The sequence below is a fragment of the Bombyx mandarina genome, chromosome 22, assembly GCF_030267445.1.
Source record: "Bombyx mandarina strain Sakado chromosome 22, ASM3026744v2".
Lineage (NCBI taxonomy): Eukaryota > Metazoa > Arthropoda > Insecta > Lepidoptera > Bombycidae > Bombyx > Bombyx mandarina.
In genome coordinates this window covers 11804269-11830357 of record NC_143228.1, presented here as the reverse complement: position 1 = coordinate 11830357, position 26089 = coordinate 11804269, and the positions used below count along the sequence as shown (strand labels likewise).

Below are 26089 nucleotides of genomic sequence, written 5' to 3'. Positions count from 1 at the left end.
TTAAGTAGGGTCTCCTGCACTAAAAATATATCAATTTGATGGTCACGCAAAAAGTCAGAAACCTGATCACGTTGATTTGCGAGACCGTAAGCGTTAAAAAATCCTATCGTTACGGATAGGGGCTTTATTCTACTTATATACGCCATTGATTACCGGCGGAGTGAGGGGAGGACGTACGTATTTAATGACGCGTATACGTCGGCGTATTCTTGCACAACGGCGATAAAGTGTTGTGCAGTGGAGGCAGCGCGAATGGCGTCGCCCAAAGCGTTAACGCGCTCAAAGTTGATCGACTGAAAGAAGTCGATCGCTAAAGCGAGATTGTCGGACGCGGTCGGAGGGCAAGTCGCGGGAGAGGGACGAGTCGCGGGGGCGGGACGAATTGCGGAGGAGGGAGTTGTAGCCGTGTTCGTGTACGGCAGCGGTTTCGCCCAGGCCGAGACACTGGGCACCGGCGCCGGAACGAACGCTGGCTTAGCCTGCGACATAGAGGGTGCCGAGGCTTTGATGTCTGGGCCGGAAGCTCGGAGGCGGTTTTGGCGGGCGACGCGTCGATTTATTTTAGGGGCTCGGGGGCATCCGCGGTAATTTGCGGGGTGACCCTGTGTTCGACACAGGACGCAGCTAGGCGGTTCCGTCGCGGTTTTTTGATCGCGAGTGCATAGGGCCGTGGCGTGATCGCCTAAGCACTTGACGCATCGGGGGCGCGCGTGACAGTTACGGGAAGAATGCCCGTATAATTGGCAGTTATGGCACTGGCTAGGTGTGCCTTTCTTGTGTGGGGTTTCGACTGCGATTCCGGAAAGGCTACAGACCGTTCGGATGTTGAATATTTGCTTACCCTCGGGGGTAGGCTGGAGGGCGACGAGAACCATATTATATGGCTCCCTTCCGCGGCCTGTATGCATGCGGTGTACGGAGTTAACCGGTAGGCCTTGTTCGAGAAGGTCGGCCTTAACGAGCTCGGCATCCAACTCTTTAGGGATGCCACGTATAACGGCACGGAGTTCGCGCTCCTCCTGGAGCGTATACGTGTGGAAACTTATACGCTCCTTACGGAGGTAAGAAGAGAGGGCCCTATGGTCGTCGGGTGTTCGAACCTTAATTTGAATGCCGTTCGCGAGGTTACGGGCATTCGTGAAATTGATATTTTTGGCCTTAAGGGCCAGGGAAACTCGTTCCCAAGCTGCCTTCTCTTGAAGGATTACCGGGGGAGGGGTCTGGGTTTTATTTTGTGCCACCGGACGCGGCGACGGAGTGGCACGGGCTGGAGGCGCAACGGGAGTCTGAGGGCGGGGGCGCGACGCGTTCGCGGCTTTGCTAATTTTAGCGGCCGCGGGAGCTCGAGACTCCGCGGCACGCTTCTTACCCTTTTGCACCAGGGTGAATCCATCCGTCGATGAGGCGGGGGCGAGGTCGACCTCCATCTCCGAGTCAGAGTCGGAGGACGAGGAGGCGGGCGCAGGTGACCTACGAGTAGGTGTTTTGGAGGGTGCGACGGAGGCCGCGGATGATCGCGCTGCTGGAACGGTGACCACGGCGGACGACGCAGCAGTTTTACTCGCCAGTATAGGCGACGCGGGAACGGCAGGCACGACGGAGGCTGCGGTGCTCGATGCAGAAGCTTTGCACGCAGGTACAGGCGACGCAGGAGCAGCGAGCTCGGCGGAGTCCACGAGAGGGCTCGCGGTGTGATCGGCCTTGAAGGCCTGAAACTCGGAAGTGAGCTTTGGGTAGCGAAGCCGGAGAAATTCCGCAAATACAGCGTCCATGATGGCTACGTGCCCAGGTGGGGCTACCCTGGGTCTTAGAAAACACTCGCCTTGCGGCGAGGCCCCAACTTCTCGGACCTGAGCGGTTCTATTGAACACAGGTGGCGATGCGGCACGATTACTACAGGACAAAGAAAAAAACACAACAAAACGGAAATAACAAAAAGAAACAAAACAATTAAACACTTCCAGGAAGACAGTTTGTCGGCAGATGTACCACGAACACAGAAATAACAAAAGGAAACAAAACAATTAAAACTTCCAGAAAAAACACTTGGTCGGCAGATGTACCACGAACACAGGCCGCGCGAACAATGGCCGGGCTAACAAAAGCCGGGCGAACAAAGGCCGGGCAATCGAGTGGTCGATGAGCACGTCCGCACGTGACGGGTGCCTATATCGGAAAGGGCTGTGGCTGTCCTGACGGTGCCTAGTTATTTGAATATATTGGTATCACATTGTTGTATATTGCTGCAACGTGATGAGCATTCGTGTTTGTGTGAATTCTTATACTATACAGAAGAAGACGAAAAGATTGTCTAACTAGAAAAAGAAAGGCTGAAAAAAAAAACATCATTATAATATTAATTAAACATATTTCGAAACTAAGTAAGAAATACTGATAGACAATGAAGCTTTTGTTTCAAATCAGATAGCAACTCTAGAACTTAATAATACTAAATAAATTTTACTAACAAGGATAGAACGGCGAGGCCACAAAATACAAATGTCAATATCTGTATAACACTTTTTCTATAGACGAAACAAGATTAGGTTAACCATAATTTTTGTTCAGAGAAATCTGATTAAAAAGGGTGCTTGTGAAAAAAGGTCAGAATGTTTTTACATTCTTCGTCAATTTCTAATCGGATAATATTTGATTAGAGTTTTAATCTTGCGTCTATTAATTTTGTTTATTATTTCGAACGCTCCGAATATTCTACATTTTTCGTGGTCCAGGGTGACTAAGTTGTCAAATTTCAATATTGTGCTAATTCTCTAATAATAACCATGAAGCTTAACCTTAAAAGTATGTTTGATTACGTCTAAGACTCCTAAAAATAGAAGATAATTCTGTACTTGATAATTGTAAAAGTTAAAATATACATATTTTAATGTTTCTCTTCACTCAATTAAAGTTTGTTGATAAAGTTTTTCCCTGCATGTTTTCAAGGAAAAGGCACAATTTACATTTTTCCGCGTATAAATTTGTAATTACAAAATTTTGATACCTTAATAAAAATAAATAATGAACAAAATAAATGTACAATATGGACAACTATTTGAAATACTTATTAGATAAAAGCATTTTAAAACGACATTAGCTTGGTTGACCATAGCAAGACGTTTGAAGTATTTATACTAAGTAATGCATAGTCATGCAAAAATTTATGGTTTTTCTCTTTAAGTAAATGTTAACGAAGTAAATCAGCACATTCCACGCTTTCGCGTACGATTTTAATAACGAAACTCGCAATTTTTAGCGGTGATTGGTAATAAGGGTTATCGATGAAGGTTAGTACTAGGATTTCGCTGCTAAAACTATTAAAGTGAAACTTTTTTTTTATTCCTACTTATGCTGATAGCCTTGAGAGGCTATTTCAGCTTCGCCCTAGCATGTAGGTGAGCTCACGGGGCTCAAACCGGAGTGATGCTAATACTGGCCTTAGTTAAGGACAGTGCTTCGCAGAATCTACCACAGGATCGGAAACGCGACCCACTGAGAAGATCCGGCGAGAAACTCAGTGGGCTGTGTCTGTGGGTTAATTTGCTCGTCGAGTCCTTCGTCGCAAGCGATGGGTTCGACGAGGACAATGACCGGTGCTTGTGGTAAAGTGAAACGTTGAATTCATGTCTACTTATGAGGGTTAACGAACTACCACGTTCAGATAAAACAAACAAAAATCCATCCCAAATCATTGGCACCCCATTTTTGACGGACGGACGGCCATTAACTGGTGAGCGTTGCTTATTGCGGCGCAGGTTGCTGTTATATTGTTCCGGAGATAATGCCCTGTTATTTAACGTCGCTAGCGCGATATTTTGACTGCGCTGCGATGTTTTATCAGTTTTTATATTAAATGAATATTTCTTTGGAAGCCATCGCGGCCTAACGGATAAGACGTCCGGTGTAAACGTATCGAGTAAGGCAACTATACCAGAGTTCAAATCTCACAGACAGCTTTCAATTTTTTTAATTAATACGTACCAAACACATGCCTCATATGCAACTTTCACGATAAAGGAATGACTTAAGTTGTCTAAGCATAACGTTCAATATGTATAGATTGATTGATTGCATGACTGAGAATTTAAAGTAAACTAGGTTTTTATTATAATCGGCATAAGGCAGATCTTTGGTCAAAAGCGAGAAACTATATTCAGATGTAATATTTTAAGCCGTGTTAATTAATCATAAATTTAAAGGTTTAGTTGATCTGTTTATAAATGAGAATGTACTGTATGTGTTTATCACCACCGGTCACCGTCCTCGTCGAACCCGTCGCTTGCGACGAAGGGCTCGACGAGCGAATTAACCCACAGACACAGCCCACTGAGTTTCTCGCCGGATCTTCTCAGTGGGTCGCGTTTCCGACCCGGTGGTAGATTCCGCGAAGCACTGCTCTTGCTAGGGTCAGTGTTAGCAATTCTCCGGTTTGAGCCCCGTGAGCTCACCTACACAAGCTAGGGTAAGCTGAAATAGCCTCTCAAGGCTATCAGCAAATGTAGGAAAAAAAAAAAAAACTGCGTTGAATTAATTTACGACATAAAAGTTTATTTTATTTATTAATTAATTAGGTATTCATGTTATTGATGTATGTCTACGGAAGATATCCCCTTATTTATTTTAATTGTATTACGTTTATACAATTACAAATTCAAACTTAATATCGATTAAACAAAAAAAAAAAAAACAATACGACTATTTTTAATTTTTTCGCATTTAAACACTAATAGCTAATAGCTAATTTGGTTTCCTTAATATAATAATAGTCCATAATATTAATATCATATGATCACTATCCAAAACAAACATTATTTTATTATTCCTGTGAATTCACAAAAACATTTCATTTGACAAAAGAACACGCTAGCTTACTTATTTAGTATATTCAAAATTATTTTTACATGGAAATGATCCGACTTTGTTTGCCTCAGGGCAGAACTGAACAGAGCATACAGAATTCATTTATCTCATGTTCTGCTTTGTGTCGGTTTATATTCGGTGGAACAGGTAAACAATCAATATTTGACAACGTGAAAATTGAAGTTTTAAATGGAAAATAATTCAATTTATTTGTATTCATCACATAGTTTCTCTTGTATTATTGTATGGATTTTTATGGGAACAGCATAAGCAGGCATACTACTAATACAATCACGTATTCCATCTCGTTTGCCAGTACCGTTTAGAAGTTCTGGAAACTACCACTGAATTATCGTGTCTATTGATCAACAAAAATAGTAAAAAAATCATTTACAGTCAAATTTTTTTTTTTTATTGCTTAGATTGTTGGACGAGCTCACAGCCCACCTGGTGTTAAGTGGTTACTGGAGCCCATAGACAACCTACAACGTAAATATGCGCCACCCATCTTGAGATATAAGTTCTAAGATCTCAGTATAGTTACAACGGCTGTCCCACCCTTCAGACCGAAACGCATTACTGCTTCACGGCAGAAATACGGCGGTGGTACCTACCCGCGCGGACCGGTCCTACCACCAGTGAATCTCTCTAGAACACCTTAGAATGTAAAAATCACTACAGCTAAATCAAAATTCTCGTAAACTTCTCAATAAGTGAACATTTATGCATATATTAAAATTGTCTGAAGAATTTTAGAAGAACCATACTAATTTTCAGCAAACGGTGACTTTAATATATCCATATAAATCTAACAAAAGGAGCTCGTAACGATTCATTGAACGTCTTCAGAACCAATACCAAAAATACCTGCGAAAATTGCTCATTCCTGTTCTGAATTTATATAAACATCGAGTATAATATACAATACGAGGTTATTTAATTTTGTCTGCCGATTGCTAAAAAAATGATTTCTATGGTTACGGTTAAACTGATATTCCAAAATTCCTTAACAGTAATAATGTTACTCGAATTTTGTGTAAAAAAACCCAACAAATACAGCTACAGTTAATTATGACCAAGAAAAGGCTGAGCCCGTGCTCGCCCACCTGTTCTGGTGAAACTGGAAAAGCCTTCGGGCCATCAGTAATCCTTCCTTCCTAAGAAAGTCGTATTTAATATCTCCATGTATCCACAAGCTTCACAATAATACATATTTCCTATTCCCTTACACATTATCCATAAAAACATTGATTACAGAAGGAGAATAGTTGTAATCTTAGTTTAGAATAATGATCATAGTTGTCAGAAAATCTCATATACCGCAAATAATAATGTATCCCATTACGTTCTAGAATATATTTTAAGTTCTTTATTTAAAGATTCAAATAGCGTTATTCCCAGGCTTTTGTGCAATTTTTTATTTTATACTCAAAAGTTGTTTGGTACATTTTTATTTTTTTAATGATCACGTGAATGGACTACATCACATTACATCTTGTTTCATCTGTTCTGTAATGTTACGACAGTTACATTTTATTATAATCCTTCTTAGAAACTATATGCTTGCATCATCAGCGTAGAAATTTTCTATCGGCTTACACATCATGTTATATTGAACCGCTAAACAATACTATCAGCTATCGTTAACTTTAATCCCAGCTTTGGATGTCGGTCGTTATGTCTTATTTACACCACGTACAGCCAACTTTTATTTTTCCATGTGTCCTCAACGTATATGAGGGATAAAAGTTTTCTAATAAAGGGCCCTCCCAATAGGTAAGTTGTGCCGTTGTTTCGATTATTGCTTACAGGTGACAATTGATAGCAGTCGTAGCCTTCCATTGACTTAGGAAACAAAGTTGGAGACAAGAAAGTACTTACGATATTGTGTTTGGGTTTTTGTTTAATTAGTACATTTAAAACATTTTATTGATTACTAGCTGACCCGGCAGACTTCGTAGTGCCTTAATAAAATACCTAAACTTTTGTTTAAAATAAACAAAAGGAATCCGTCCAACGAGGGATACATCAAAGGAAAAACAAAATTGTTATTTTCATTTAATTCCGAGAATTTTCATGTTTATCTACCTTTTAAACCTCTGGACTTCCACAAATAATTCAAGACCAAAATTAGCCAAATCGGTCTAGCCGTTCTCGAGTTTTAGCGAGACTAACGAACAGCAATTCATTTTTATATATAGAGATTGGGAATACATGGATTATTAGATGATACACTCGTGTTTTTGAACGTAGTATAAATTTAATGTGCATTAGGTGCACCCACAACAGTAGGTGCGATAGGATTACCAATTTCCCTAAGTAACTATGAAACTGCTTAGCATGTGTAGCGCGAAGAAGGAATAACATCGGGTGATAAAATCCAATATAAGAGTTTATAAATATTCGTAATTACTAGCAATAGAAGTGTTGTGAGCGAATAAGGTCACGAGCATATTACCATATTGCTTACCTTAGCTACGAAGTATTTATTTTGTATTCAGTGAGGACTCACAAACTAAAAGACTACTAACAGGATTGACAAAGAAGGATTGACAAAAAACCCAGGCAAATGTACATATTAGGATGATCGATCAATATTATCTATCATTAGACTAATTTGTCGGTATCAATGTAAAGCATCAATATTGTTATGGAAAAAAAAAACAGCTTAATAATTGAAAGTTTTTAATGTTGATACAATTCTGAAATTTTAATTAAGAGTTGAGTTTTATGGCGTTCACTAATAAAATAAGTCATTTGAACAACATCCGTCCATAAACTTAATTGAAGACGTAAAATTTTTATGTAATTAGACTGGAAAATTATTCATTTTTGAAATCTATTTTTAAATTCATTATATTTCTAATGTTCAAAATGGTGATAAGGTAAATGACCGAACACTATATTATTCACAGGTATATTCTAAACTGTGAAAAAACACTTCTACACTAAGTATAAGTAGCAACAAAGCCAAAGTTAGCTTCGAACTTTATGAAAGCACACTCATTGACTACGCGGTGTCAAATAAATTAACTTTTAACAGTTGCTATCTGTGTAATTTGAGGTATGCGTGTCAATGGTACTCTACATACATATTTACTGAAGGGCTCTACTATTGGAATAAGAACAGCACCAACTTGAATATCCTATATCCATGAGTACAAAAATACGTGTAGTGTTCGTGATGTTGGAAATTTTAATTTAGGTAGAGCACATTATAAGCGTGCACCGCCATTACTACCATCATGATAATTTCTGTCACCAAACAGTAATCGGTTTCGGTATCACAGGTGAAACAGACGGTACTAATACGTGATGGAAAGTGATATCCTTCATATATTTTTATAAATCTTTTTTTTAAAGTCTGTTTTATCACGTCTGCGTATTTGCATATTGAGGGGTGAGAGTTCCACCCCTCGATATAATATTTATATTATTATGTAACGGAGGAAACACTAAAAAAAGTAAAAACGATGTTTTTTTATTGCAATCGATTGGCAGATGATCTCATTATTCTTGCCGCATGATTAAGAAGAAACCCAAGAGGAGAGGATTAATTTGGGAACCAGAAGGTAGCCGAATAGAAGATAACGATACCAAAGAGTAGAATCAGCCAGAGGTTGCCGAGACAGCGTACCGGTTGCCTTTCATAAATTGCCAAGTAAACTATTTGCGAGTAGGATTTAACTTTAAAATGCGAGAGCTTTTCTAAGCAATTCTGTGACGTGGGTTATTTTACGAGTCCGAGTTAGCAGCCGCCTACTAATGTATTGAAATTGTTAGCATCATGGTGACGAATGCAAACTAATGAAAATGTAAGAGTTGATATTCGTAATACCGTGGTAACAACTAGATAGTTACTGAAAATTGATAAAACAGAAAAAAAAAAAACCATGTGGCTACTGTACTTCTGTCGAGGTCAATTAAGCTTTTCATTTCGTCGGTCACCGGGTGGGAAAAATGTTTTATTGTCAGTTCTCAGGGTGAAAGTTGGTCATTTCGAAACATTAATACCTATTATCTTGTCCAATTTATTTGTTTTTTTATTGCTTAGATGAGTGGAGAGCTCGCGGCCCGCGTGGTTACCGGAACCTATAGACATCTATAACTTAAATGCCGCCACCTACCTTGAGATATGAGTTGTAAGGTCTCACTTTTAACAGTACAACGGCTGCCCCGCTCTTCAAGCCGAAACGCATTACTGCATCATGGCAGAAATAGACAGGGTCGTGGTACCTACCCGTGTGGACTCACAAGCTGTCCTACCACCAGTAGCAATTTATGACGTACCTTTGTAATTTTTATATTTGTTTTTTTTTTTCATATACTTTTAATGTCACTTTGAATTTTTATCGAGTAACATTGCCAAAATTAAAATTTCATTACGCCAACGAGGATTTAATTTTGAATAATACTTATTCTTGGGATTGGATAATTAGAAATTAGAATCACACAGTTATTATTTTTAAACCACATCGTACAATCTAACGCCATCGTGCTCATTCCCTTAGGTTTGAGAAGATTGATACTAAGCTTATGATAGCTTCATTCACAGAAAAAGGGTACATATATGTACATTATTATATTTCCTTCAAAAAATAAAAGTGACGTGTGTCAGAAAAGTGAATCTATCTGATTTTAGTTTTGAAATTATAGTAAAATTATTAACAGAATTTTAGTTCTTAATACAGCACTAGCAAAATTACAGCGGGAATCCGAACCTTAGCTATCAGAACATAACAGCGAATGAATCTAAGTCTGTACAAGTTACTTTCACCACTCGAAGACAAACTTGTCCTGCAGTCACCTTGAATAATATAGAGATCCCGCAATCTGAAAATGTAAAGTACTTAGGGATGTACCTGGATAGGAGACTGACCTGGAGTCGAATGTCCAATCCTTTGGTAATTAGGTTCACTCTCGAAAATGCTTCTCAGTGATCGAAAATCTATTTATATTCTTTAGGTGAGGCTTCAGCGTTCAGATTTAATCAAAATACAGCTATGACCAATATATTTTCGGTCTAACTTTATTCATTATTCTTATCTTCTAAACTGAAGGCAGGGCGAGTTGAGCATGCATGACTTGATACTATGATTTCACGAATTAACTCATATGAGGTTTAGCACGTTGACCAAATAAAAAAAATGGTCTAAAAACTTCGATAACATAAGGCGGATCGTGAACTCAAACAAGTAAAAAACATACTTAAAGAATGATACTTATCACAGCTAAATTCAAAAGTCTTGGAGCTTGATCGACCCTAGCTGCTATTTCAAATAATCATCCATGTAAAATGAACATTCAAATGAACCTAATCAAGTCATCGACCAAGAAGCCACAGTTGGTGTTAGAATACAAGCAAAACTTCCGGCAATCCGGAACGTAAGCGACGCGGACGGCCCGTTTCCGGACACGAAGACTTAATTCCCCGGTGATTAAGTACACTGCCAACTAGATGGAAACGATAAAATTGTTAACTTGTTTATTAGTGGAAGCGTGGTGTAGATTTATTTTCATTTAACATTTCCGTGGGAAATTGTTTTTTGGTAGGTGCTAGGTGTGAGCAATTGTCGGAGACTAACATAATGTGAGTATTGTGGCGACGTCACAACGTGACAAACTTACGGTGATGTTAAATGGCTGTCGAACCATAGACATTATATTGTGTATACCGTTAGCCATCTTGAGATATGAGGTCGTTTGGTGTAAATGCCAGTAGACGTTCGCAGTAGCCTGGTTTAATACGCAAAAAACCCTGCTGGACATACCCCAATGAATCTCTTTTGTCGCCTTTTACGAGACTGGTAGGAAGAGATAGGGTGGTGCTATTCTAAAAGTCCATACAGCCAAACATTTACTCGTGTTGCATACCGTGAGGCCGTAGGAAACGCCGTCTTATCTGATTATGCTTCTTCATAGCCGTCACATTTCTCTACATCCAAAGCGATACGTGCTTGTTGGTAAAAAAAATATTTGCAAACCAATTCATCTCGTTTCAATAATTTAATAAAACATGTTAGCTAATTACTTCAGAAAATGTTTTAAACAAAAGTATTCAATAAGCTACAAAGGGGAATTTTTCAGAGCTGAATAAATGAAAATGTCGTTATAAAACATAACCCTTTCAACCCTTCATTACTTATTACCCAACTATATAATGAAAAATCGCAAGCAAGAAAATTAAAACTTTAATTAATAAAATTACTCGTTTCGCTGCTAAAGTATTTAATATTCTCATAAAGGCGAAGCAACTTGATATTTCGTAAATTATTAAATAAGAATATTCTTTGGTGGTTTTCTCGAGCTTTTACGCTGTATTATCTACCTAAATGTTATTGAGCCAAAGTAAAATAATGTAACTATTTTTTCATTAAGCTAAACCTAGCAACCAGTCATGAATTTTGAAGTCATTCCGGCCAAAAACCTAAGCCACCCAGCGTATTTATATATGAGCGATGTGACTATGCCAATGTTGAAATTCCGCATTTTATTTTAAAATGCGAACTAGAAACATGTTCACGAATAATTTTCACAATAAAGGGGTAATATCGAGAAATCAAACTCGAAAAAAATATATAATACGATTTGCGTAATTACTGGCGGTAAAGGGTCTTACGAGCCTACATGGATATCCACCACCCGGTTTATTTCTGCCACGACACAGTAATGCGTTCCAGGATGAAGAGTGAGGCAGCTGTTATACTATATAATTAAGACTTAGTCTAATAAATGTTTGTAATATATTATTGTCATTTCAACCTATCAATATTTAAAACCGAATGACGTCCCTGTCCGCGATTTACTTCAAATGTATTTCGCGTTACTATTTTTAAAGTATCGCAACACAGTTGCAAACATAACACATCACTATTCACATGTTATATTCTCTTTGTATTCTAGCTTTATTGTTTCCAAGACTTTAGATGGAAATCTTCTCTTAACTTGTGAATAAGGGCAACGTAACTTTTTATCTTAGAAAAAATATTGAAAAAGACAAGCCTGTTGATATTCTTTTGTCGGTTTTTACTTTTAAAAGGCTACTTACGACGAGCGCTCCTGAAAGAATAATATGAAGCCTATAGAAAAATCAAAAATGTACATATTACAATGATTTTTGTACTCTTGAAATTTATTCACGAGATCCATATTTATCGTCTGCTCGAATTGTTTGCAAATCTGTAATAAATGATTATTATTTTGTAACTAAATTAAAGTTTTTATTTTATTTTTCTATGTTTTTGAAGAATTTTTGAATTGAAGAAGACTTACTGGTGGTAGGACCTCTTGTGAGTCCGCACGGGTAGGTACCACCACCCTTTCTATTTCTGCCGTGAAGCAGTAATGCGTTTCGGTTTGAAGGGTGGGGTAGCCGTTGTAACTATACTGAGACCTTAGAAGTCATATATCAAGGTGGGTGGCGGCATTTACGTTGTAGATGTCTATGGGCTCCAGTAATTACTTAACATCAGGTGGGCCCTGGGCCGTGAGCTCGTCCACCCATCTAAGCAATAACTAAATAAAAAAAGAGTGAAAAATTGTCTTCGAAGGCAGCAAGGCCCACGATCTTTTGGATGGTGAATGGTCACCGTCTTTTATCGCTAATATTAGGGGATACAAGTTAGACTCAATCAAATTCAGGCCTAATTAAAAAAAAGACTAAAAATGCACATTGATAAACATAAATATTTCTGACTGGTAGTAAGGCTTGTTGTCAGCCCACATGGGCATGTTGCGCAACCCCGCCTATTTCTGCCGTAAACCAGTAATGCGTTTTAGCTTAAAGGGTGGGGTAGCCGTTGGGTGGGGGCATTTACCTTGTTGATGTCTATGGGCTCCGATATCCATGTCACACAAGATAGGCCGTGAGTTGGTCCACTAAAAATATTCAAGTATGAACTTTAAAATCTGAAAGTGAATACAAAGTAATAATGATAATAATTGGTAACAAATTACGCATGGTCATTCGGCCCCAATTTAGGATTCCCTGTGTCATGGCTACCAGAGACCGACAAACATATTTATATACGTTTAAATATACACATACATAAAAACAATAAACACACAAAAGGCAAACAAACTCGTTCATCACACGAACGATTGCCCTTTATTGGAATCGAACCCACGAAACCACCTAGCCAGTCGTACATATATGTACACACACACACACACTCTCACACACACACTCTCTCACACACACACTCTCACACACACACACTCTCTCACACACACACTCTCTCACACACACACACGCGCGCACACACACGCACACACAAGCACACACACACGCACTCACACGCACTCACACACACGCACACACACTCACACACACACACACACACACACTCACACATATAAATTAGGACGCTTGTGTTGGCTTGAGTCGTATCTATCTATGTATTTATCTACCTATGTAAGGAAATCTTCAAAACGCCGGATTAACTCGAAATTTGGTATACTTATTAAGGACCAATGACAATACAATATTTAAAAATAACTGAAAAAAAAATAATTGAAATAATTGAAGTTCAACTAAAAAATGAAACATAAAAAAAATTCACAAAATACGCTTTTATAGAAAATCCAACTAAAAAATAGAAAATAAATATTAATAAATTTGAATTATAAATAGTGTAAGAAAATATCCTAATTTTTTTGGATAATATCCTAAAAAGCACCCCACTATTTTTACAATAAAATCATATTTTCTTACACTATTTTTATTTCAAATTTATTTAATTGTTAACTTTATTTATTTCCAATATCTATTCATTAGCCCGATCACGTGTGCAATGGCTGTATGAAATATTACTTTACTACCCAAAACATTATAAAACAATAAAAAAGAACTTAACCTAACATCTATACCATAATCATTGTTTTTTTCATAATAAGTGTTTTCCTTAAACCGTTATAATATCAGAGGCATCGCAACAATGATGCAAAAAGTTTTGTTCGTTCGATAACAATAAACTCGAGTATTATGAAGTAACAACGATGTACTCTCAATATTGTAGTGCTGCTTAAAAAATAGACGTCCGCAGCATATATGAGAAAACATGAATATTGGCCAAATACCGAACGCAGTGCCCGCTGTTTCGATGCGCAAGCTTTATTTGTTTTATCTGTAAGCTTGCAGAGCAGAAAAAAAATACAGACATACGAAAATATGTTTCAAATAGAATATCAAAGGATGTGTGCTTTTATTTTAGAAGGAATATAAATCATAAAAAATTATCATAAATGTTTTTATTATCTATATATATAAAAATGAATTGCTGTTCGTTAGTCTCGTTAAAACTCGAGAACGGCTAAACCGATTTGGCTAATATTGGTCTTGAATTATTTGTAGAAGTCCAGAGAAGGTTCAAAAGGTAGATAAATATGAAAATTCACGGAACTAAATAAAAATAATAATTTTGTTTTTCCTTTGATTTGTACCCCATCGGACGGATTCCTTTTGTTTGTTTTATGTTTATTTTATACAAAAGTTTAGGTCTTTTATTTATCGATTGAGGCACTACGAAGTCTGCTGGGTCAGCTAGTTTTTAATACAAATTTAACACTATTCTCTTCACGTGCTGTACTTTAAGCACTGGGATCTGTTTATGGGCTCCGGTAATCAGCAATAAATAAAAAGTACAGAGAAAGTGAATGAGAAAAAATAACCTTAAAACTAAAGTACAATGGGCGAATTTATCCCTGAAAGCGATCATTTTTACAGTACAACGGCTGCGCCACACTTCAAAATGAAACGCATTACTGCTTCACGGTAAAAATAGGCAGGGTGGTAGTACCTACCCGTGCGAACTACCAGTAAATATTGCCTTTATTTTGGTGCACCAGAACGCAATAAAGAATTTAGGAATTAACGTTCTCGCCTAAAGTATATAAACATACAATTAATGTAAATAACGAAATAAACTAAGTCATGATCAATTAATAAATAGTTTACCAAAAAAAACAGGATTATTATCATTTAATAAAAAACGCTAAGCATATTGAACAATTAAAAATTAAATAATGACTGAATCAATAATAGTTTGATTGTGAGACACAGCGTGGGACTCCTTCGAAGCTTTAATTTGTTTTTATTGAAAACTCGTTTCCAAACTATAGCTGAAGCTTATAAATAAGTAACTATAAAGCTCGGAAATGAAAATAAGATGTTTTCCATTTAAAATGTCACAAAGATCAACAAAATTTAAACGGATCGCGGCGTGGACATTTCGATTACATCAAAAATTACGCCGATCTTGTTTACCTAACACAGCACAAATTATCAGCCACCGTCGCTTAGCTTCTTGAAAGGAATACTCGATAGAATGTTGACGTAAACTGATTCCGGCGAGCAAACTCGAAACTCGCTTAAAAAAACGGGAATGCCAATATCCAGTTCGGAAGCGCACTGCATTGCCTACCTACAACACTTTCGATTTAATGTCTCGTGCTCTTGTTGGGTATAGAACTTCTTTCGTATGTCGTTTCATCCCTATATTTAAAACTAGCTGCCCGCCCCCACGCCATACACAGAATATTTTAGGTATTTTTTTTACACCTTGGGTTACATTATTGGAGTTTTAGTAAGGATCCCTCATTTTTTTAAAAAAGAATGTAGCCTATGTCACTCGGGTATAGTGTAGCTTCCAAACAGTGAAATAATTTTTTAAATCGGTTCAGTAGTTTCGGAGCCTATTCTATACAAACAAACAAACAAATCTTTCCCCTTTACAATATTAGTATAGACTACTTTACGGTTTGAATATTTCACAATATTCACAATGTTTAAATGCCGACGAATAACATCTTAGTTGTAGGTGACGATGAAAACTATAGAATTGTAATAAAATGAAAACAGTAAAGGCGAGATAAAATCGCAAAAGTAGTTAGTAAATTAGTAGTAAATTAGTAGAAGTAAATTACGTTTGAGACTCGCAAAAGCTGAAGAAGGTATACGACTACATAAAATTGAAGTCATTTTTCAACACTCGCTCTTTTGTTGCCGCTTACTAACGCTACGAATTGATTTTCAGGACCCGCTATTATCCTGAACTCCAACTGAAGACAGTAAAAGAAAACGTTAAGTAGAACAAGTAGTGTATGTAAAATTTAAATAAAGTTGAACTTAGTTGAGGCCCGACGTCTCCGACTGGCGACCGGACGCATTACGTGAAATGGTTAAGGTAATTCACAAATATACGTATATGAATTATTCACCGCTCTCAATTTACGCCACGCTAACCCTTTCGTCTGTTTTGGGCTTCACTTTGTAAATACATTTCTAAATCACTCACAAACCGCAAAATAAATCAAACACCCGACTCGGAACGCATTACGGATTTACCTTTTGAATTACGTACGTGCAATATTCGCAGATATGTTCGTGTTCTTTTCATTTCAATTTTTATCTAATTTTAATACATTCAAACTTAAAATACTGAATTGAAATATGAACATCTTAAAATGTAAATGTACTTTTTGAATCTTGACTAAAGCAAATAAGCTATTTGCCCACCTACTCAAGAAGCGTTGGCCGTGGACATCGGCAAAGATATACCTGCTAAGATACAAAAAAATTACGCTCTCGTTCAGGGCTTCGTGGAATTAAGACAATGTTAAATTGAAGCTTTTAATCTTGTTTGGACCAAACTTAAATTCTTGAGATAGCTTGGTCACGATTGCACATTAGAATGAACCAATAAAATTAACTAATTAGAGTATTTTAGATGAAAGTAGGGCTGTTCTGAAGTTTATTTTGTGACGTCTTACACTCTAAGCAATGTTTAACATTCATGCTACTTTTGTTTGAATTTTTAATATTCGGAGTGTGTGCTTGTGTGCATTTTTTTAAATGTTTTCTTGTTACAGGTAAGTTTTGTTTATATTTTAGTAACATGTGCTACAGTTTCAATTTAACTATCACTAATGTTAAATTTTGGTTTAATTTTTAAAGTTTTTATGTTTTGTTTCGAATTTATCCATTGTACAAATAACATCAATTTCAAAACTCATGCCATTAGTATGTAAGCACGATATTCAATTTTTTTTTTATTGCTTAGATGGGTGGACGAGCTCACAGCCCACCTAATGTTAAGTGGTTACTGGAGCCCATAGACATCCACAACGTAAATGCGCCACCCACCTTGAGATATAAGTTCTAAGGTCTCAAGTAAGTTACAACGGCTGCCCCACCCTTCAAACCGAAACGCATTACTGCTTCACGGCAGAAAGAGACAGGGTGGTGGTACCCACCCGCGCGGACTCACAAGAGGTCCTACCACCAGTAAATAAATACCACCAGTAAATTTAATCTCACTTTTATTTTGTATATATTACAATTTAAATCAACCTTGAAAATATCTAGTTACTGTAACCGCGGAAGAGCCTGTCACAATATAAATGCGAGATAAAACCCAGTAACATTGTTCTTAATAAATTGAAAAACGAAACAGAAATTAAATCACAAACGCAAAGATATCATTACGAACGTGACGCGCCGTTTCAGTAAGTCAAACGAAGAGAAAAAGCCAGGATTTGTGGAAATATAACTTTTCCCTAACATAAGGTTTTCGTTATTTCCTCAGCAGTCACAGGTGAGATTTATCTTCGGATAATTGGATAAAGAAAGCGTTTGCGAGAAGTGATACGGGGCGGAAAAACGGGGGTAATCGGAGGCTGCTCGTAGCATTGAAAAGATTCAGCATAACCTCATAGCACATATGAAAAATGTATAATTATGTTCAGATAAGAACGCACAGTTAATCATCGTATTTGTTTTGATACTTTGTATAGTATATTTTTCTCTTTAATAATTTTGACGTACCTATTAGTGCTAGGACCTCTTATGAGTCCGCGCGGGTAGGTACCACCGCCCTGCTTATCTCTGCCGTGAAGCAGTAATGCGTTTCGGTTTGAAGGGTGGGGCAGCCGTTGTAACTGCACTTGAGACCTTAGAACTTATATCACAAGGTGGGTGGCGCATTTACGTTGTAGATGTCTATGGGCCCCATTATCCACTTAACACCAGGTGGGCTGTGAGCTCGTCCAGGTACCTAAGCAAAAAAAAAAACAACATACTATAAATTGTATTGAATTCTGAATAAACGTACAGTTCTTCAATTGAAACGCAAATGATGCTTAATGCTTACTATTGTAAGCATTAAGTTTGCGTTTATATTTAGGTTTTATTAAACCTAAATATAAGCTAAAATCTAAGAAAACCAAACAGCCCGAAATAAAGGTAATAATTTTAAAAATCAATGTACGTGTGACTGGCGACTTACTTGTGTCAGTAGTGTATAATGAATGTACTGAGCCATTAGAGATATCGTTACAGACATAGAATAACATAGCATTAGTGCAACTGTCCTCTTTAGATCTTAAACTCAGAATATGAATTGTCATAATATTAACGGCCATTTTGCCTTCAAACCAGTATGATACTTTAGGACAGATTTCATTGTGTATCGACTTGTAGGAACTGACAACACGCCAGCACTAATAATATGAATTAGACCGTGGACGGATGAGAGACTGGTCGCGATCTGACAAATGGACGTATAATTTCAGACTGACTAACACCGCGCGGTCATTAGAATGGCTAGTGAACATCTGCAGAACGGGGTGCGGGTTCGATTTGCCGTAAAAGTTATTTGTTACGTGCGAGATTAAATCACCCGTTACATGAGAGATAATTCTATCTTAGGACTGTGGAATGTGTGTGTGTGTGTGTGTGTGTGTGTGTGTGTATGTGTGTGTATGTGAAGTGTGTGTGCGTGTGCGTGTTTTTGCGTGTGTGTGTGTCTGTGTGTGTGTATGTGTGAAGTGTGTGTGTGTGTGTGTGTATGTTTGTCCATAATACAAATTTCATTGACGGTACGACTTCAGCATCGCTTTTATTTCTGCTGCAAATCTATGAGGCATTTCTGTTTGAAGGGCGGATTGGTTTTTCAAGTAAAATGGCGTTAACACAAGGATCGTGTAAAATCTCTTAGCGTATTTCTAGCAGATTTCCTAAGACTTGCGCTCGTTGCGAATGTTACATTACGAAACCGTACGCTCATGTCAATCGCCAGCTTAATGCAAGCAGGATACTACCAAAATAATCCGTTGACCGCATAATATAAATCCTGTCAAACGCAGCGGATTAAAGTAAGACACAGAAGCGACCGCACTCTGGCCAATTCCATTTGTAATGAGCTTCTACATATATATGTATAAAACATAATTAATATGAGCATCGCTGACCGCGAATTAACATTGGACATCCGAATTGAAATAGATACATTTGATCTGCGTGCGGTCGTTTATGTTTTTTGTTTATTTTAATTAACAATTTCGACAGCATGTTCCATTTTGTAAGTTTAAATTTCATGATGGTATACTCGTAGTGTCATACAGCTACGGTATAGTTTATAAGTTAAAAGTATTGAAACTTGATTCGGAATTCAATTTTCTAATTCAAGTAGAGTTTTTTTTGTTTTGTTTTGTAAATGGGATTCGAGTTTTCACATCGTGCTGTCTTTTATTCAGTCCTTAATCGTTTCTTCTGGGGCGAAGTTTTCTAAATAGCTTTAGATAATATTATATAAAGTTCAAAATTCGCTATCAGAATCTACCTTTAATATATTTGAAATTCGAAGTTTGATGGTGCCTTGTGTATCTGTTTCATAACTTGTATGCATGTGTATATTTTTGGCATAACACGTCAAATTCTTGTTTTGGGTTGAGTGACAAAAATTATTATTTAGAAATTTTCGGTGTCAATTTGATATTGACGCACTTATTATATTTTCAGTAAACAGTGAATAACAAAACTGGAAAGTATTCGAAGTGTCGCCTTAAAATAAGATAAGTGCGAAATAATAATTATTATAATATAAAATGTGAGTACGATTTTTGGAAACTTAAATAAATATTGAACGTTTATTGGGCCATTTGGTTTTTTTTTGTAGTAAAATTTGATGGATGTAGAGTGATCGTCGAAGTAAACCGATATTATAACTGAATGCCCATAGGCATGTAGTCGAATTCCCAATTTGCTTAATAGCTATTACACTCCTCGCAGAAATGAGTAGTACGTGGCTGTGTGCCTTCATATTTGCCTCATAGTATATGTAAACTTTTGCAAACCGCCGTCTCTTACTTGAATGATTCTAGTGCATCGGGGTAGTTCCGATCCTCTTTTTCATAATAAATGTGTTAGTATCAAAGAAGATCTGACCGATTTCAATTAAAGTTTGTAGAATAAATCTCCCTGTAATCAAAATCAAGCGTCACCAATTTCCTAGTAGCAGTACACGTTTTGTGCAAAATCTTAGAATCGCGAATATTTGAATTCGTTTTTGCTATGATTTGAATCGATTAAATTTCACATGCTTCCTCAATTCCACAAATTAGATCGGCACTCGAAACGGTCAAAAGTCGACACCGACCCCTTACCGGTGATATGACGTGCTATTCGTCCCGTTAGCTAGCGGGAAGACTTTTGAAATGCAAAGCTAACACGGGCACAGCCTGTATGGTTCTGTACCAGCCTTTATATAAGTACGCTTTAAGTATTACAATTGAAGGATCAAACATTATATCAATCGTCAAGTGAAGCTGAAAATATTAAACAAAAAAAAAAGTAAAATTTACACAAATCGGATAATCCGAAAACGTAATAATTCTAATTCGATACGCAGATGACCACAGATAAGCCGTGATCTGTAAAGCAATAAAAAAGGGCCCATTAACATTAAGTTTGACTACATTTTAATTGCAGCAACAGAAACTATCACACGTTCTTGAAGTAAAAGAAGTATAAGTAGTAATAAGTTAAAAAGTGGTGGTTTTTTTTTATTTTTTTTTATTGCGTACCTTGGTGGACGAGCTCACAGCCCACCTGTTGTTAAGTGGTTACTGGAGCCCATAGACAACTACAACGCAAATGCCGCCACCCACCTTGAGATATGAGTTCGAAGGTCTCAGTATAGTTACAACGGCTGCCCCACCCTTCAAACCGAAACGCATTACTGCTTAGGCAAGGGTGGTGATACCTACCCGTGCGGACTCACAAAGGGTCCTAGCACCAGTAAAAGTAATTCAAAAGAGTTCTCGTCCGTATAATTTTCTAAAAACTATGAAGCTACAAATCAGGTAAAGCTATAATAAAATCACAAGATCAATCATTTTAGCCGTAATGCATTGAACGGCTGCACCGAGGTCGGATAAATATTGAATCAATATTAAAAGGGGTTCCGGTTAGCGTCTACGGAACTTCGAATCGGGAAGGTTTTTCCTTTTCTCGCGGATCGGAAGCAGATCTCATTTCCTCTGACAACATCAAAGTGAGATAGCAATCGGTTTTTTTATTTGAATCAGCAATATTTTATACGACATCGACTAGTTAGCGAGTCGGTTGGGTGCGATAGGTAAATGCCATCGACCCATGAGACTCAATTTGCGAAGCCGATTTGTGAAGAAACTTCAATGCTTTCACGTCGATTTATTGAAATTCATGGCACGTTTACAGATAGATAAGCGATCGTTTTTTGTACTTGTAATAATTTTGAGATAACTTGGGAAAATGTTGCTTAACTACTACCTACTACTCAGGTCACAGTGATTTCTGTACTTTCTATTTCATATCTTCGACATTGTGTAAGGAAATGAGGAGACATGGTAAATAATTAGCTTGTGTGATTACTTACACGACCATTGGTGGCTTCAGAAGGTGACCACTCACCACTAGGTTTAGCTGGTGAGTGTTTACCTTCTCCCATGGACGTCAATGTCAATGTCAAGCCACTATCGCGCTACCTTATTAGTCAAAGTTATTTCGCTTTGACCTAATTGAAAGACAGCAAATTTCTATTTAACTTTGCTCGTCTATTGATGTTTGAAAATGTTTCATTCACTTATAATTGGTGTTTTAAGCTCTCGTCGTATTCGTAGATTTTAAATAATTTCATAGATAAATACGGAGTTGTAATTGGCTGTGTGGATTGACGTCGCCTCGCCGCGGCTCTAATGAAAACAAGCAAAATTCAGTTGACTTTTTAATTTTGATATTTTTATTTTTTCAATCCCATCACGAGTACGCATGTCGGTCGACCGGTGATCAAAAGGACCGTAATTTAATCAGCAGTTCCCGCTCGGTCATCTGGGTTCATATTTAAAAAAATGTATGTTGTTAAAAAGGTTATATACAGTGTGATTGTGTGTACATTTATAGGAAGAAATATTTATTAAACTTTTTACGTAACATAGAGATGTATTTAATTATGTAAAACATGTCCAAAAATAGATACACGAAATAACATCGATATTTTTAGGCTTTGACGACGGCGCATGTAGTAAAAGCTTTTTCGACTACATTTAATAATAAATAATAGTTTTAAAAAACTAAAATTCTTATTCTTTTTTGTCTTATTCTTTTTTGCCTTTCGCGGTTGAGACGATGGGCCCTTGGGGCCCTGAAGCAAAGAAATTTTTAACAGAAATCTCCAAACGCTTGAAGGAGGTTACACATGATGCTAAGGCTGGCTGGTACTTTGCACAGAGAGTGAGTCTGGCTGTCCAACGAGGCAACGTAGCCAGTATCTTGGGGACTGTGCCTCCTTCAAGCGCGTTGGAAGATCTGTTCTACTGTGTGGGTTGAGTTATGTTAAATTATTTTGATTTGACTTTTTGTTAATAAACGAGATAAAATGAAAAAAAAAAAAATAACTAAAAAAAATAAGCTTTTATAGAAAATCCAACTAAAAAATAGAAAATAAATTTTAATAAATTTGAAATAAAAATAGTGTAAGAAAAAATGATTTTATTGTAAAAAAAAGCATGGGGTGCATGTTATCAGTAGTTATAAATATTTTATGAACAGATTTGAGTAGAAGGGTTATTTTGACAATATCCTGAAAAGCACCCACGCTTTTTTACAATAAAATCATTTTTTCTTACACTATTTTTAATTGAAATTTATTAAAATTGATTTTCTATTTTTTAGTAACGTTTTCTATAAAAGCGTATTTTTTAAGTTTTTTTAAACAATTTTTTTTTTTTTTTTTTAGTTGAGTTTCAATTTTGTCATATATTTTTTTTATTTTGAATTCTCATTCTTCTTCTTAATAAATATGCCAAATTTCGAGTTGATCCCACGTTTTGAAGGGGGTCAAAATCATGTACAAAGATTCCGTTACATACATACGTCTGAAGCCAATAAAAGCGTAGTAATATAGAGAAATTCGTTAGAAATAACACAATACTTCGGCCCTACACTATCTCACTTTCTAATATACTCGTGAATATTTTTGATCCCGCCCAAACGTCTCAAAAGCCGTGTCCAAAATATCTAAAATCCCAGGGGCATAACGTAGTTTCGTTGAAGTTGGAAAATTACTTTTGGCGCATGCGCGCTAGAGCCAATTCGGGCGACTAAGTGATGTATGAGCCCGCCGAGGAACTGGCCTTATGCGCCGGAGCGTAACTCGCTTCTTGCAAATAAAACGGCATAGCACTGTAATAGTGACGATTAACCGTTCTTTGCTATGCATTTTGGTTATATAAGGAAGTACTTTCATTGAATCCAAAACCAAAATAGTATGTGACCCCCCCCACGTCTGAGTAATTAACTCCAGTGGCCATAGTTAATGGTCAACGGCTGAGGCCAAAGCTTATCCCGGTATAATTTTTTTATATTTACTTTACGTCATGGTGAGGTGGAAGCAGTTGGCTAAAAGGCATGTTAAAACTTACAGTTATTCGGTATACATATTGCTACGCGCTGGGGTTCGGGATAAATAAAATTCCACCAAAGTATAACTAAAAACTATATTCAGCACTTCACAAACAGATAAAATTCTCAATTCGCTTCTTCCGCTTCGCTTCAGGTGATCCGTTCGCTGTTTCGCTTCGAGTAGTTCCGAATACTGACTGACTGCGTGCCACCCCTGCAACGCTTCTATAGCCGATACCACATCTCTAGAATAATCGTGAATATTCCACACATTTCAAGTATTGTATTTCAGCTATCTGAAAATAGATGGCGTTGTACTCCTCGAGCGTTCTAGATGTTACTAGATCCTTCAATATTCGTTCGGCTATTTGGGGACAGATGGCGTTACTCTTACCGGCGTAACAATAATACTAACCTTAGAACTGGGGATACGATGTAACAAAAACGAAAGTGAGTAATTCTCATGATGAAAAAGTTAAATTCAAATATCATTGTTACAATAAAATGCAATTAAATTAAAACCATTTTTACGGGGTTTTTTTCTTTGTTAATGTTGGCACATGGAGAATGCTCCTACCTACTATTCAGTGACTATCAGTGCCCATAGATTATTATTTCACCACACGAATTCAAAGTCACAACTGTTTTTTAAAACTATGTGGCAGATTAAACAGCATAATCGCAACTGTCCGCGCCGGTTCACTTCTAGAATTTTTCCAATATTTATAAAACTTTTAGATTTATCTTTTTATAGTTGAAGTTTTTTCTTCATTGCGGAAGTCGTTCTTGCAAACGTATTAGGTTTGTATTGCCATAGAAAACATTGTATCGAACTCGTACATAATATTTTCGCAATTATAATTAAAAGGAATTTTTATATAATTTAAATATTTGTAAAGATACTAGCTGACCCGGCAGATTTCGTAGTGCCTCAATCGATAAACAAAATACCTTACCTTTTATATAAAATAAACTTAAAACAAACAAAAGGAATCCCTCCGACGGGGGGGACTTCAAAGCAAAAACAAAATTGTTATTTTTATTTAATTCGGAGCATTTTACATATTTTTAGAAACCTTTTAAACCTTCTCTAGACTTCCACAAATAATTCAAGATCAAAATTAGCCAAACCGGTCCAGCCGTTCTCGAGTTTTAGCGAGACTAACGAACAGCAATTCATTTTTATATATAGAGATTTTATAACTTGAATATAGAAATACATATGTACATTCATTCAAATCTCAAAACTGTTTTACTAATTCAATGAAGATCATGGCTCATTTATGGACGTTTAGCTTCAAAGCAAGCCTAATAGAATGGTTAACCAGACGAGTTAAACTGATGATCTTAATGCAAAATTAAATTACCGCCACAGAGGACGCCAAAATTACTTTGACCTAGACAATGGGTGGCAAGGAGAATTGTTCAAATATTTGTAGTTGTAGTCAGCATGGGCTGTCGTAAACCAGAGATATTGCTTTAGTATTGTCTCAAAGAGATTAGTTTCCTTACACTTCAATGTTGCCGTACGAATTGGAATTTTTATGATTTACAAAATGTCCGAACGTAGCCCATTACATTGAGACCTTGGAACAAAAAGGTTTTTTCTTATTTGTATACATTATAAATTGATGTATATGAAATGATTTTCAAATAATTCAAATAAAAATCTCAACTTGAATTTCATTCGGTGTACTGCAGTGAATCACAATGCACTGACAACTATCGAATATCCCTATAACAGACATGTCTGTCGCTTGCGGTCATAATTATTTTCGACGTAATCCGTACATTGTCTGTGACATCCGCTGTCAAACACCCGCATAACGCACAAGTTTCTCTTTGATTAAAGATAGCTATATCAGTTTCGCCAACCTTTCATTAGAAATGGCACAAAGGACGCAATTACAAGGATGGAGACATCTGGTGGCCTTATCGTGAAAGGGCTGCATCTTAAACCGGATTTGATAACGTCATCTTAAGGTTAGTTGGCTTCGGAAGGATATACTGTAAGCCAAATATGCCGAGCCAATATAAATTCTAGTTGGACGTATTTAAATGATTTTCCCGGAAAAGTAAGTAACGGAAAAATGTTACGGGTATCTTAATGTGAAAATTATTTAGAATAAACTACTATAATGGAGACGCTTAAAAAACAAATCTAAATTTAAATTCGCTCTATTATTTTTCAAGCGTATACATATGTATGTATGTGTGAATTACATCAATTTACTAATTAATAACTTAACCTTTAAAAATAAGTAAATTTCATAAAAATATCATTCACCTGAAAAGATTCAACCAGCTAATTAATAGCTGAAACCAGATGTGTAACAGTTTTGAACATGGAACACATCCAAAACCTTAATCTTCTCCGAAGCCGACGCGCTGTTTAAATGTTAGTATAAAAGCCTCGATGTTACCCCGCTCAGGAGTGCAAACAGCGCACCGCCAAATATTGATGACTACATGTTTGCACTCGAAAAAGATTGTTGCCATTTGTGAATCCGT

General features: G+C 36.9%; 1 protein-coding gene across 2 annotated transcripts in view; it reads left to right on the top strand.

Annotated features, from left to right (window-relative positions):
• Positions 1 to 26089, top strand: part of heph (polypyrimidine tract-binding protein 1 heph) — a 522083-nt gene that overhangs the window by 219861 nt on the left and 276133 nt on the right. The window contains exon 2 of one of the 2 annotated variants that reach the window (XM_089736954.1): positions 15894 to 16043. The exons of the other annotated variant lie outside the window; for it this stretch is intronic. Coding sequence (XP_089593080.1) covers positions 16035 to 16043 — 9 coding nt within the window. The 5' untranslated portion in view covers positions 15894 to 16034. The remainder of the gene's footprint in view (positions 1 to 15893; positions 16044 to 26089) is intronic. 2 annotated transcript variants of the gene reach the window in all.